General features: G+C 46.9%; 1 protein-coding gene across 9 annotated transcripts in view; it reads right to left on the bottom strand.

The window, feature by feature from the left end:
- OCLN (occludin) overlaps window positions 1–11,136 on the bottom strand; it is a 54,805-nt gene extending 43,669 nt beyond the window's left edge. For 2 of the 9 annotated variants that reach the window (XM_072826728.1, XM_072826737.1), the window contains exons 1-2: window positions 3,842–3,959; window positions 646–838 (exon numbers count right to left, since the gene is read on the bottom strand). In XM_072826728.1, coding sequence (XP_072682829.1) covers window positions 646–812 — 167 coding nt within the window. In that variant the 5' untranslated portion in view covers window positions 813–838; window positions 3,842–3,959. Of the gene's footprint in view, window positions 1–645; window positions 839–3,841; window positions 3,960–7,851; window positions 8,000–9,529; window positions 9,648–9,808; window positions 9,828–9,854; window positions 10,032–10,809; window positions 10,923–10,995 lie in introns of those variants that run through there. The other 7 variants (XM_072826733.1, XM_072826729.1, XM_072826730.1 and 4 more) reach the window with 7 other exon arrangements.
- Between the last annotated feature and the right edge of the window lie 2,972 nt (window positions 11,137–14,108).

Below are 14,108 nucleotides of genomic sequence, written 5' to 3'. Positions count from 1 at the left end.
ACACAGGCGGAATAATTTAAACCATCCATTGGCACACACACACAAAAAACAAACCAAAAACCCAACAACTGTTAAGACCACCCCAGTGCAATGGGACACTTTACGTCCCCCCATATTCAGATGTCGACCCCCTAAGCCACAATATGATGGTGTCAGGAAGCAGGTCCTGACGAGGTTATGAGCTGCAGCCCCCACGAATGGGAACAGTGCCTTCCCAAAGGAGACCCCAGAGAGCTGTCCTGGCCCTTCCACCACGTGAGGGTACAGCAAGTTGGCAGTCTGCAACCCAGAAGAGAGCCTGCGCTAGAACCTACCACGCAGGCCTCTGTTCTTGGACTTCCAGCCTCAAGTGTAAGAAATAAACTCATGTTTATCTGCTACCCAGTCTGCAGTCCTCTGTTATGGCTCCCTGAAGCTACGGAGACACTCACTCAACAGGAAAGGTTTCTGTGTGTCAGAATCACCAGGAGGACTTGCTAAAACACAGATTGTGGGTCCCTTACCCCAAGTCGCTGATTCTGCAGGTCTGGAGTAGGACAAGTTTCCAGAGGCTGCTGCTGCGAGTCTGAGAGACCAGACGTGGACAAGGACCACTCTAATGTCTATGGAGTAAAGGTTCTAGAATTTTCTGCAAATTCGAATCACCTGAGAAATGTGTAAAATCCCCATGGGGAGCACTCCACACCAGTTAAATTGTAATCCTTGGGAAGGGGATCCAAGCAGTTTAGAACAATGATGTCAACCCTTCTGCTTGTGTGACTTGAGACCGGTGCCTTCAGATACGACAACTGCAGTGGCCCGCCCAGGGTCATGTCCAATTCCTGGCAGCCTCAGCCTCCTACCCGAGAAAGCACATTCGTTCATTCATCCACGTGACAGCTATTGGTTGGAACCACCAGGCTAATGTGTGCACTAAGCACCGGGGACACAACAATCAACAGGAGGGTCTCACCCAGGCCCTTCACAGGTGCGAGGCAATAAGACATTAAACAAGTCACTACAAGATCTCTAGTGAATTAAGAGCTACAAAGTAAATCAAATATTCAATGAGGGCTCATCAGGGCAATGCCTAACTGGATCTTTATAAAAAAAAAAAATACCTTTCCAACTCTGGTGACTTAACCATAAACATCACATTGACGTGTGACACACTGAATCTAAGAAATGTGGGTCCTGGTGGAACAAAATTCAATTCCTAACCTCACCTCACCCCCTTTGGTTTTTGCATTATTTCCTGGGGCCACTTCTCTCTCTTTCAAAAGCAAGACATCTTACTACCAGGGGCTGCCAACCACAGAATTCAAGGAAATGGAGAAACTGGCAGGAACACTGATAAGCTGGTCTTTGAAGATGGCACGTATGAAAATCCGATAACTCATTCTACTTGGATATTTGGGATGTCTCCATCTGGAGCTGTCACGAACAACGCAGCTCTGAAAATCCTTGAATGCATGTCCTCATACACACAGCATTTCTCTTCCTAAGCTATGTATACAGGAGAATTTTTGAGTCAATTTCTTTTTTTTTTTTTACCTTGAGCTCAATGAGACAATATGGAAATGTTCTCCACAACGGTTATATCATTTTTAAAAAATGATTGTATCATTTAGGATCTCAGTAACAGGGATGCCTGGGTGGCTCAGCAGTTGAGCATCTTCCTTTGGCTCAGGTTGTGATCCTGGAGTCGTGGGATTGAGTCCTGCATCGGGCTCCCCGCAGGGAGCCTGCTTCTCCCTCTGCCTGTGTCTCTGTGTCTCTCATGAATAAATAAATAAAATCTTAAAAAAAAAAAAACCCAACTATTAAAAAAATGAATGCAAACTATCTCAGTCAGTGTTCATATCACACATTGAAATGATATTCTGTATATATTACATTAAATATTAAATATTACAATTACATATTATATAAATAGTAAAACTATTATTAGAATGTGTTTTTAATATGGTTAGAACAAAACTATACATATGGTTCATGTTTTCTTATTTCTCAATTTTTATGTACTTATTTGAGAAAGAAAGACAGCGAGTGCATGAGCAGGGAGCCCGACATGGGGCTCCATCCTAGGACCCCGGGATCATGACCTGAGCCAAAGGCAGATGTTTCACTGAGACACCAGGTGCCCCTCACATTTTATTTCTGTAGCACTCCTCTGAGGCAAAAAAAAACCACATTTAATAACAAGTAAAACTGAAATGTACTGTTTAGTATATATAAAACGGTTAAAAAAAGAGAGAAAAGTGCTGGCCATTCGTCACAACAGTGGTTTCCAGGGAAAGGAGGGGACACACGGAAGGACTTGGAGATGTCTTTCTCCACTGATGATTTTGCTTTGTCTTTATTCATCATTTCATACACACATTCTGTGCTCTTTTTGATGTGTGTGTTGTATTTCACCGGTGTTTACAAAAACAACACAAAAGGAGTCTGGGGTTCACAGAGCACTGCCCGATTACTATGTTCTCTAGCATGACTTTGAGACCACATCATCACAAACTGGGTCCCTACCATGCTCAGGTGTTAAGAGGCAGCGTAACAGACGCATAACTCCCACGACAGCCATCAAAGAGTGGAGGCTACACACTACTTGAATGAAAAAAATCCCCATCAACGTGTGATAACCCATTTCAAATTTTTCACTGTTAAATTTCCAAATGACTAGGGACACCAAGAACCCTCAGGGTTGCTTCTTGCTTTGTATAATGGCAGGAATCACTCTTAAAACTGACAATGTGGAAAATATTAGGCCAAGTAAAAGAATCAGCCCCAGAGGACCACATATTGCATGATCACATTCAGAGGAAATGTGTCCAAAACGGACAAATCTAGACACAAAAAGTAGATCGGTGATGGCCCAGTACTTGGGGCAGGGTTGGGGTGGTGATGGTGGCCAATGGGACAAGGAGTGAGTGCTAGTCCACAGGGGTTCCTTTGGGAAGGGGGTGATGAAAATGTTCTAAAATTGACATGGTGGGATCCCTGGGTGGCGCAGCGGTTTGGCGCCTGCCTTTGGCCCAGGGCGCGATCCTGGAGACCCAGGATCGAATCCCACGTCGGGCTCCCGGTGCATGGAGCCTGCTTCTCCCTTTGCCTGTGTCTCTGCCTCTCTCTCTCTCACTGTGTGCCTATCATAAATAAATAAAAAAATAAAAATAAATAAAAAATAAAAAAAATAAAATAAAATTGACATGGTAATGGTCGTATAACTCTGCGTATACACTAACACCACTGAGCTGTCTGCTCCAAATGGGTGAATTGGGTGGTGTGTGAACTGGATGTCAATAAAAGTAAAATGAGTGAATTTCAGGATCAGTCACCTAAACAAAGCATTAATACAGAAGCTTCATATCGTTTGTGACAAAAAAAAAAAAAAAAGGAATAAATATACACACGAGTTTAAGCCTAAGCTATACAGAAGCAAACAACTGCAACAGGCGACAAGAGTCGCCTCTGCAGACAAACAGTGGCATCCTGGCATTAAGCCTCAGAGGGAAACGCACTTCCATTTCATGCCCTTTGCTTCAATCTAAATTTACAAACACACGTTATTAATATAGCAAACATTTTTTTAAAGATTTTATTTATTTATTCATGAGAGACAGAGAGAGAGAGGCAGAGACACAGGCAGAGGGAGGAGCAGGCTCCCTGTGGGAAGCCCGATGCGGGACTCAATCCCAGGACCCTGGGATCACGCCCTGAGCTGAAGGCAGATGCTCAATCACTGAGCCACCCAGGTGTCCCAATACAGCAAACACTTAACAGATGAATGTTTCAACTATACATATTTTTTTTTACATATGACAGACTTCATAACAACAACAAAAACTAAAGAATTACTTACAATTCATCAGGTCTATACGGAGGTGGACTCTCAAAAGGCCTCGATGACATGGCTGATGTCAATGATCACCCGATCTTCAGGACGAGCAGGATCCCAGAGCTCCCCAAAATAAGCCAACCTAAGCAATGGAAGTAGGGGAACAGCATTATTACTGAGCTCAGTTTCCCTGCTGATCCATATCTCAACTAACTTCTCCTGATTATTCCTCTTGTCCTTCTCACTGCCATCCTTGCAAATGGGACCATCAATTCCTTGAGTACAGGAAATCACTGTACATAGGAACCATCCGGCCTGGTGGTCCTCACAGCACCAAGCACCATGCTTCGCACGCCACTGGCATACAAATACTGACTTTAATTACTAAGTTGTAGTAATAAAAATTTCATTAAGTTTTTACAGCATACATTTAAAAAAATGGTATTTTTCCAAACTATTCCTTCAAAGGACAAGAAATATAAAAGATATTTCTTAAAATATATTGTTTTTTTTTTAAACTTTTGGCAACACCATGTATTTACCTTTTTTGTTGTTTTGAGAGCGAGCACATATGCAAATAGGGGAAGCAGAGGGAGAAAGAATTTCAAGCATACTCCCTACAGAGCCTGACATCATGACTGAGATTATGACCGGAGCCGAAATCAAGAGTCGGGTGCTTAACCAACCCAGTGAACCACCCAGGCATCCCCATCAACAAGTACTTATTAAGCACCTACACTATACCATGGGGACCAGCAGAAGTACTTTGAAAGGTCACACACAAAAAAGAAACAACTATAACAGGCAGTTATTTAGTTATTAGGGCTACGTGATCAAGTACAGAACAGAGATAAGCAGAGAAGGACCAAGACTTAAAGCAATAGAGAAGGAAGCTGGGGGTGGAGGGCAACGAGGGTCACTTGAGCAAGACCTACAGTCTGAGCATATTAAACAGTAGGATATTTTTTCCTTCTCAAATAAGGTTCATGCAAATAAGGTATTCTGTTAGGAAAAGTAAAGAAATTCAAACTCTCTAAATTGTGTTCTTTAGAATCGATGGCAACTATCCTTCACATCCGTAAGGACAGTCAATTCCAAATTTCTCAGGATAAAATACTGCCCAAATGTAATTAGGTAAAACTTCAAGGATGGGAATCTATGAATGTTAGGGACACCAAGATCTGGGTGTAACTAGCACCCAGATGCACACACAAATGGGCAACTCTGGCCATTAGCACGTTACAGTGTTCAGCAAGAGTAAAAGTCCAGACTGGCTTCCAATACGATGTTCAGAAAAAGAACATTAAAAAAAAAAAAAAAAAAAACCACTGAATTTAAACACTATTAGGGGCATCGGGGTGGCTCAGTCGGTTAAGCAACTGACTCTGGACTTCCACAGCTCAGGTTGTGATCTCAGGGTCAGGAGATCAAGTCCCTGGTCAGCCTCTGTCCTTGGCACAGGGTCCGCTTGAGACTCTCTCTCTCACTTTCCCTCTGCCCCCCACCTCGACTCAGGAGCACAGGGGCGCACGGACACTAATAAATAAATCTTTAAAAAGAAAAACTGAATTTAATCATATTAAATGTACAACTTCAGTTCTGAAGCTGAATGTCAAATAGTGACAAACTGACCTTAGAGGAATCTGAGCCCTGTAGCGAGGGCTCACTCATTCAAGACTGTGCCAAAAATTCCAGGCTCCATGGTAGGTTTTGTGTTTTGTTTTTTTTTAAGATTTTATTTATTTATTCATGAGACACACATACTGAGACTAGGCAGAGGGAGAAGCAGGCTCCAACGCAGGGAGCCCGATGTGGGACTCGATCCCAGGACCCTGGGATCACGCCCCGAGCTGAAGGCAGACACTCAACCACCGAGTCACCCAGGTGCCCCCGTGATAGTTGTTTAAGTAATCTCTATGCCCAACGTGGAGCTCAAACTCACCACCCTGAAATCAAGTCACAGACTCAAAAAAAAAAAAAAAAAAAAAAAAAGTCACAGACTCTACTGACGGAGCCTGCCCGGCGCCCCTCCATGGTGGTTCTTAGAAATTCTAAACTAATCCAGACTAAGGATGAAGTTCAAATTTTGTCAAAAATTCAGACACCAAAATCCCTTTCCAAACTGCTATTTCCTGGATTCAGAGGTCAGTCATCATATCTCCTCTAACACTAGAGATTTTATATCGTGAAGCAAATAACTTTAGGAAGTTTATCAAGAACAGGTCACGCCATATCGGCTTCCTGTTCTTTTCCTAGATTAACAAACTGGTAGATGAAGCCTGAGAATCTTCCGCACATCCCTGTGCACAGACGGCATGGTCAGGCCGACGCCTCTGGGACTGAAGTGTGGAATCGAAATAGGGCAAGAGAACAGACCACTTATGTCCACCTAGAGGGAGGTCGTTTTGGTGACCACAGACAAGGTGGGCTGGCATACCCAGATCTGCAGGTGACAAAACACCAGAAAGGATAACTAACTCACCGGCTGCAGGCACATCACATCCTCTGCAGGGCTGGAACAATGAGCTAAAATAAACCTAGTGTTTTTTTTTTTTAATATTTTATTTATTTATTCATGAGAGACACAGAGAGAGAGAGACAGAGACATAGGCAGAGGGAGAAGCAGGCTCCCTGCGGACACCCCAATGTGGGACTTGATCCAGGGACTCCAGGATCACACCCTGGGGCCAAAGGCAGACACTAAACCACTGAGCCACTCAGGCGTCCCAACCTAGTGGTTTTAAAAGCTCACAATATGTGGGGACAAATTCTACTTCTCTTCCTTGAACCTCACTACTCTCCTATCCCCAAGCGCAGGGGATAAGCCTGACCTCCAGGCTGGAATAATTTAAAAAGATGATATATTAAGAAAGATGAGCAAAAATATTCACAGCAAGGTGGTTATCTTCAAAGTGAGACATTTTTCAGTGTTTAGGCACTTAGGTACATTGTATCCATTTTCAAATACTGGTGACACCAATAAATCCTTTTACAAACATAGACTCATTTTTTAAAAGTGCATTTCTTTGTAAGAATTCCAACAAAGTTAACAAGCTACCCCAAACTTTGGCAGTATTCACATACAGCGCTTCGATCTAGAAAAAACAAACCTTCTGCATCACCATGAGATCTGTACATCATGTTCCAACTAGGTGCCTCTCCAGGGGGTGACAGACTGACTGACCAAGAACCAGAAAAACCATGTGTTAAGACAAATGACTGAAAAAACAGGAAATGTTTGGCCTGGACAAATCAACATTAGAAGGACCACTACAGCAGCCTTTAAGTATCTGCAGAGCTGTCTTTGTAGTCCTACAAACCTTTCTTTGAAGAAAAGATACTCAGGATCAGATTTCACATCAATGTTAGGAAGCCTCTCCCTTACCCTGACTCCACACACCCTTCAAAAATAACAAGTAACAATTTGATCTCAGGCCATGTATGCAAAGCTCAAGTTGTTTGATAGTCTGGAGAGACTGTGCTGCATGAAGGAACTCTGATGTCTCCTTCAAGGCAGTATGGGACTGTGCTTTACAGTCACAGCCAAAGGTGGAAAAAAAAAAAAAAAAAAGACCAAGAACAGACTTATCCAATCTCCAGTAGGACAATATTAACATTACTTGCTCAATAAATGTATGTTGAATGGAAGATAAAACGAAATGAATGAAAAGGATACAGGACCTGGCCTAAGGGGCTCAATGGCCATGGTCACAGAACCTGTACCATGTGAGTAACAGGGACATAAGTCAAACAGCTGACTAAGAGGAGCTTAAGGGATACAGGAGGCTCTTCTTAGTAAACATGTAAAGTAGATTAATGTTAAAACATAAAAAAAAAAAAAAGTTCTCTTGAAAATGTTTACTGGCCAAAGCAGTCCTAGAAGAAATCTAAGACAAAAGCCTGAAAATGCTATGCCCCTGAATACTTATTTAAATCAACTAAATAAAAGATAAAACTTTATCATATTTAAGAGCCTATTTCTTTTCAATTACACACAGCAAATAATTTGCCTTTGAGAAGTTTTTTAGGGGCACCTGGGTGGCTCAGTGGTGGAGCATCTGCCTTCAGCTCAGGTCGTGATCCCGGGGTCCTGGGATTGAGTTCTGCATCGGGCTCCCTGCATGGAGCCTGCTTCTCCCTCTGTCTGTGTGTGTCTCTGCCTCTCTCTGTGTCTCATGAATAAATAAATAAAATCTTTAAAAAAAAAAAAAGAAAAGAAAAGAAATTTGTAAAAGTTGTGCCTAGTATTAAATGATTCTATTTATATTTTGGCACCTAATTAGCAAACTATCTAAAATTTTTAGATTAGGCAGCTTTTGCAATAGATAAGCTCTGTATGGGAACCTGCATTTTAAACTCTCCAGATGATTTTTAAGCACACCATGTATTTTCAGCATCGCTACCTGATTAAAGGCATCTATCCCAGAAGGGCCTTGATCTTGACATTCCCTATCTACAAATGGGCAGACACCTGCTGTTTAGCTCTTTTCTTAAATACCCCCTCCTCAGAGGTGCCCTCCCGGTCACCCACTCCATCCACCAAACCCACTGTATTTTCAGAGCAAATTCCCTCCTAATTATTATTATTTTTTCCTTCTCTCTTTTTTAAATTTTTTAAACGGCCACCATCTCCACCCCAACTGGAATAACAGCTTTACAAGCACCTAGATGCCGGGATGCCTGAGTAGCTCAGCAGTTGAGCGCCTGCCTTCGGCTCAGGGCATCACCCCAGGGTCCCGGGATCGAGTCCCACATCAGGCTCCCTGCATGGAGCCTGCTTCTCCCTCTGCCTGTGTCTCTGCCTCTCTCTCTCTCTCTCTGTGTCTCTCATGAATAAATAAAATATTAAAAAAAAAAAAAAAAAACAAAAACCAAGCATCTGGATGTCTGTCTTGATCATTACTCTTCCACCTGGTCACTAAAATCCCTGGCACAAAGTGACGATCAACCAACATCTGATTTATAAAACGAAGAGCCCACACTGTCCAGATGGGATTTCTACACGGCTGTGAATGCCTTTAGGTTCTTCACAACACTAGCGCTCGCTAAATACAATCCTGTATGCTCAACCAGATTAGTTAAGTGCTTAGAATCTCAAGGAGAGAAAAGAGTGAAACACACAACCATATGGACATCACTTGTTAGATTGTTGAAAAGCAGGATTCCAGGCCCCACATCTGACCCATGAATCAGAATCTGTGTTAATAAAACCCCCAGGTGATTCATACCATAGTCAAGATTAGGAAGCATGGGGTTAGCCTCCAGGCTAAAACAAAAGCTGTAACAAAACTCCACAAGTCTTTTTACCCCAGTATTCCCATAAATAATAACCTGGATGAAAAAAGCCTGCACGGGACTCTAATCAAGTAAGCCTTAAAATGCAATTGAAGAAAACTTCCCTTCTGGGCAGGTCAAAGATGTTCTATCAGTTAATTTATGTGGTCAAGAGCAATCTCTTGTAATTTTGAAAGGGCAGTAATTCCAACATGATCCTTAAGAGAAAAACAGGACGTTTACCGTCACCTCAAACGAGACATGGAAGTATTTTACGAGAGCGCAGGGACTAGTCAAAGGTACAGAGTTCTAGAAAAGCCCCAAGTTGCTCTGGTGTGGAATTTCAAGGGCTGCTTCTTTCCTAGCAGAGCCTCCCTGAGGAGCTGAAGCAATTTTCAAGCCACACCATTTGTAGTATTTCCCCTGGCGGTGTTTTACCTGTAAACTGGAGTTCTGGTAAGATCTACCTTTCAGAATTGGATCATGAAAGGATACAGAGGACAAGCGTCTTTTAGGACTGGGCCTGGCTCTGAGGAGGACTGCCCGGCGCTCCCCTGCCAGCCTCCCCTCCATCATCTCACCAGGGCAGCACCTACTAAATCAATGCCAAGGCCCCCACGCAGGTGCTGCTTGGGGCAGACGCTCTTCCTGTGGTCGCGCCATTTGCAAGGTCTACCTTAAATCAACAGGAAGACAAAACACACGATTCATTCGTACTGTGCAAACGAAATAAAGTTGGGGGGGGGGGGCTTGAGAAACCGACCTGTCCTTGAAAGGACTACTTTCAATCACAGCAACAATCGCCCCAAGTGCCTTAACGGGAAGGTTCCTCTTTTCCAGGGATCCCAATAATACGTCTATTGTGCCTGAGGGCCACCGCGGCCCTGGAAGGCCGCCCCTTCCCCGCCCCGGCTCAGCGGCTGCTCGGCCAGGTGGGCGGCCCCCCGGGCTCGGGGGCTCGGGGCTCTGCAGGGCGCTGGGGGCCGGGAGCGCAGGGGTCGCGGCCCCGGGCAGGTGCATGACCAGCCGGGCCGCCCCGAAGCAGGAGCGCGGCGGGGCCGCAGGGGTCGCAGCCCCGGGCAGGTGCACGACCAGCCGGGCCGCCCCGAGGCAGGTGCGCGGCCCCGGGCAGGTGCACGGCCAGCCGGGCCGTCCCGAGGCAGGTGCGCGGCGGGGCCGCAGGGGTCGCAGCCGCGGGCAGGTGCGCGCCCCGCCGGCGGGCTCTCGGCTCCGGGGCCGCGGCGCGAACAGCTTCCCTCGAAGCGCAGCCCCGCTCGGAGCCGAATCCCCGCCCCCCCAGGCTCAAACGGACGCGGGCTCGCGGCGCGGCCACCACCGGACGCCGCCGGCCCGGCCCGGCTCCAGGGCCTCCCGGACCGAGCCCGCCGCCCCTCTCCCCCCGCGACGCCCCGCGGCTGGGTGCGGCGGGCTCGCTGGGGTCGCCCCGGCCGGCGAGCGCACCCCCGGCTGCAGCCCCGCGCTCGGGACCCCGAGGAGGCGGGCGCGCCCTCTGCCCGCCGACCGCGCTGCCGGCCCGCCCGCCCCCCACAAAGCCCAAGGGTGCCCGCTCCCCCCGACTCCCGCCAGTCCCAGCCCGGAGGCGAAACCGCCACCGAAACCCGCGCCGGGCGCCACCCCCGCCCCTCCGGGACCCGAGCCTCGAGCCCGCGCGGGGACCCCGGCCGCCCCGCGCCCCCCGCCCCCGCCCCGCAGCTCACTTGGCGGCGCACCTGACGCCGAGCGCGGCCCGCACGCAGCCGGGAGCCAGCCGAGGAATGCGGCCAGCCCTTCGGCGCTCGCCGGCCCCCGCCCCCGCCCCCTCCCCTCCCCCCCCACCCCGTCCCCGGGCATGCGCACCGGCGCCCCGCCCGACCTGGAGCCGCGCGGCCCCGCGTCCGCCTCACCTGTTGCGCCGCGCGGGCCCCTGCGCTCGGGCCGCACCCCGGAGCCCCGCCGCCTCCCGCAGGGACGGAGAAGGGGGCGGTGGCCGCCGGCTGGAGAGCGCGGGGCGCCGCCTCCTCCCTCCGTGACCCCTTCACCTGAAACTCGGGTGGGCGGGGGAAGGGAGCGGTGGGGGAGGAGGCGGGAGGACCCCGCCCTGCGCCGCACACCCTCGCCCGGTGCAGTTAAAGGGACAGCGCAGCCTGGCGGCCCGGGCGCCCCGAGGTGGGGGTGGTCCCCCGAGTGCCCCCGAGGTGGCGGTGGACCTCGAGATGGGAGTGCCTCCCCGAGCGCCCCCAAAGTGGGGTGGAACCCCCGAGCGCCCCCGAGGTGGGGGTGGACTCCCCCCAAGCGCTCCCGAGGTGGGGGTGACCCCCCAGCACCCCCGGCTGCGCGGCCGGCGTTTGGCGGAGGGGCGTTTGGCGCCGGGCGGCCGACGGAGGGGACCGACCCTGCAGGGGTCCACGGGTGCTCGGCCCTCCTGCGCCCTCCTGACGCGAAAGGCACGACCGTGCCCAACACTTTTCTGCTCTGAAACTTTGGTTAAAATCTGCTTCTGCCTGTGTCTCTGCCTCTCTGTGTGTGAAATAAATAAATAAACAAACAAACTAAAAAAAAAAAAATTTTTTTTTGTTGGAAAGAAGCAGCCGGAACTGGGAGATCTCAAAAGTCGCTCGTGAATTAAGGAACTGTTTCGGAATCCTAGAGCCAGACCAAACGGAGCAGCGCTCACAGTGGTTAAATGAAGGGGAGAAGGAATACAGTGTCCTCGGTAAATTTGCCCTCAAAATAAAGTGCATTTTGGAGTTCACGTTATCACCAGCTCAAGGTTGCAAACTCTCCCCACCCCCGCCAAGGGATTTAAACCATTTTAATATTCTCTTGGCTTTGGGAGTAAAAACACCCTCGTTCTGTGTGCTAGGTTTTATTTTTTGATTTGGAGGCTGGTTCCCTTGGAGTGTCCACTTAAGAAAATTCATGGTAACATAACAGGTAACGTGCTTTTTTTTTTTAAGATTTTATTTATTTGACCAAGAGAGCACAAGCAGGGGGAACAGCAGAGAGAGAGGGAGAAACAGACTTCCGGCTGGGCAGGGACCCCAGTGATGGGCTTGATCCCTGGACCCCTAAGCCAAGGCAGTAAGCCTAAGGACTGAACCACCCAGGCACCCCATGTATCCTTTTATTTATATATATAGTATATCAATTTGGTTTTTAAAACTGTACTGTATGGGGCAGCCCTGCTGGCTCAGGGGTTTAACACCACCTTAGGCCCAGGGTGTGATCCTGGAGGCCCCAGGCTCCCGTGTCAGGCTCACTGCATGGAGCCTGCTTCTCCCTCTGCCTGCGTCTCTGCCTCTCTCTCTCTCTCTCTCTCTCTCATGAATAAATAAATAAAATCTTTATTATTTTTTAAAAATATTTTATTTATTTATTCATGAGAGACACAGAGAAAGAGAGGCAGAGACGCAGGCAGAGGGAGAAGCAGGCTCCATGCAGGGAGCCCGATGTGGGACTCGATCCCGTGACTCCAGGATCACGCCCTGGGCTGAAGGCAGACGCTCAACCGCTGAGCCACCCAGGCGTCCCTAAATAAAATCTTTAAAAAAAATAAAACTGTACTGTAAGTTCCTCAATGTTAAACACAGAACTACCCTATTGTCCAGCAACGCCACTACTAGATAATGACCCACAGGATGCAAAAATACAGATTCCAAGGGATACACACACCCTGATGTTACAGCCGCACTATCAACAATAGCCAAACCATAGAGAGAGCCCCAATGGCCATCAACTGATGAACGGATAAAGATGTGAAATATAAATATATATATATGAACATTGCTAGTCATGAAAAAGAATGAAATCTTGCCATTTGCAACGACATGGATGGAGCTAGGAGGTACTATGCTAAGTGAAATAAGTCAGTCTGTGAAAGACAAATACCAGGTGATTTCACTCCTATGTGGAATGTAAGAAAGATAACAGAGGCACATATGGGAAGGGCATAAAGAAAAAAAGAGAAGGAAACAAACCATAGGAGAGTCTTATCGATAAAGAACAAACTGAAGGTTGAAGGAGGGAGGGGAGTGGGGGATGGGCTAGGTGGGGGATGCAGATTGAGGAGGGCCCTTGTGATGAGCCCTGGGTGTTGTACGTAAGTGACAAATCCCTGAATTCTACCCCAGAAACCAATATTGCACTGTATGTTAACTACCTAAAATTTATTTATTTATTTATTTATTTATTTATTACCTAAAATTTAAATTTAAAAAATTATACTCCAGAATGTTGCAGTTTTAGTTCTCGCATTTAACTCTCAGGCTAGAATATAGGTCTCTTAAATTCCTGCTCTGCTTTGTGTTCCAATCTGGAATGTCAGCATTGCTAATTAATTTTTGTCCAATCCCACCCATTTCTCTGCCTTTAATTAAGTGGTTACAGATGTGACTCTCCCATAGGCAGATCTTTAGGCACAATTCAATACTTAAGGAAGTAAAAGCATAATATAAATATAAGGTATTTGAAATGATGACAGCCTTAATGCGTAATTAATCTAATTGTGTGTGTGTGTGTATGTGTGTGTAAGCCAGTGCTACAATTATTTTAGCATGACCATGTAGGTTTTGAATGATGCAGTTTAAACTGGTGTTGTTAACACTGGGGAAGTCAGGTTAATCCTCTTAATGTTCGCTGTCAGATTACTGAAATCTCCAAACATTCCATTCAGTTTATAATTAAACAAGGGAACATTTCCTAATACTCTCAGATTTATAAACACGTCTATTATTTTATAGCGTACTTTGACATGTTCTGAAGAGAACTTACAGGGTTTTTTTTCCCACTTTTTAAGAGTTGCAATGTATTTCTCATACCATACCATAAAATTCATCCTGAATTTTTTAAAGGTGTTCATACAAGTCACTGGTTTTCTGTACATTCTGCAGGTTGTACAATTACCACCACTGTATAACTCCAGAAATTTTGTGCCATTAGCAGTCACTCCATTGCCTCTTGCCTCCAGACCCTGGCAACCACTACCTTTCTTTCTGTCTCTATTGATTTATCTACTCTG

The sequence above is a fragment of the Canis lupus genome, chromosome 5 (genome assembly GCF_048164855.1).
Source record: "Canis lupus baileyi chromosome 5, mCanLup2.hap1, whole genome shotgun sequence".
Lineage (NCBI taxonomy): Eukaryota > Metazoa > Chordata > Mammalia > Carnivora > Canidae > Canis > Canis lupus.
This window is presented reverse-complemented; position numbering and strand designations above follow the sequence as displayed.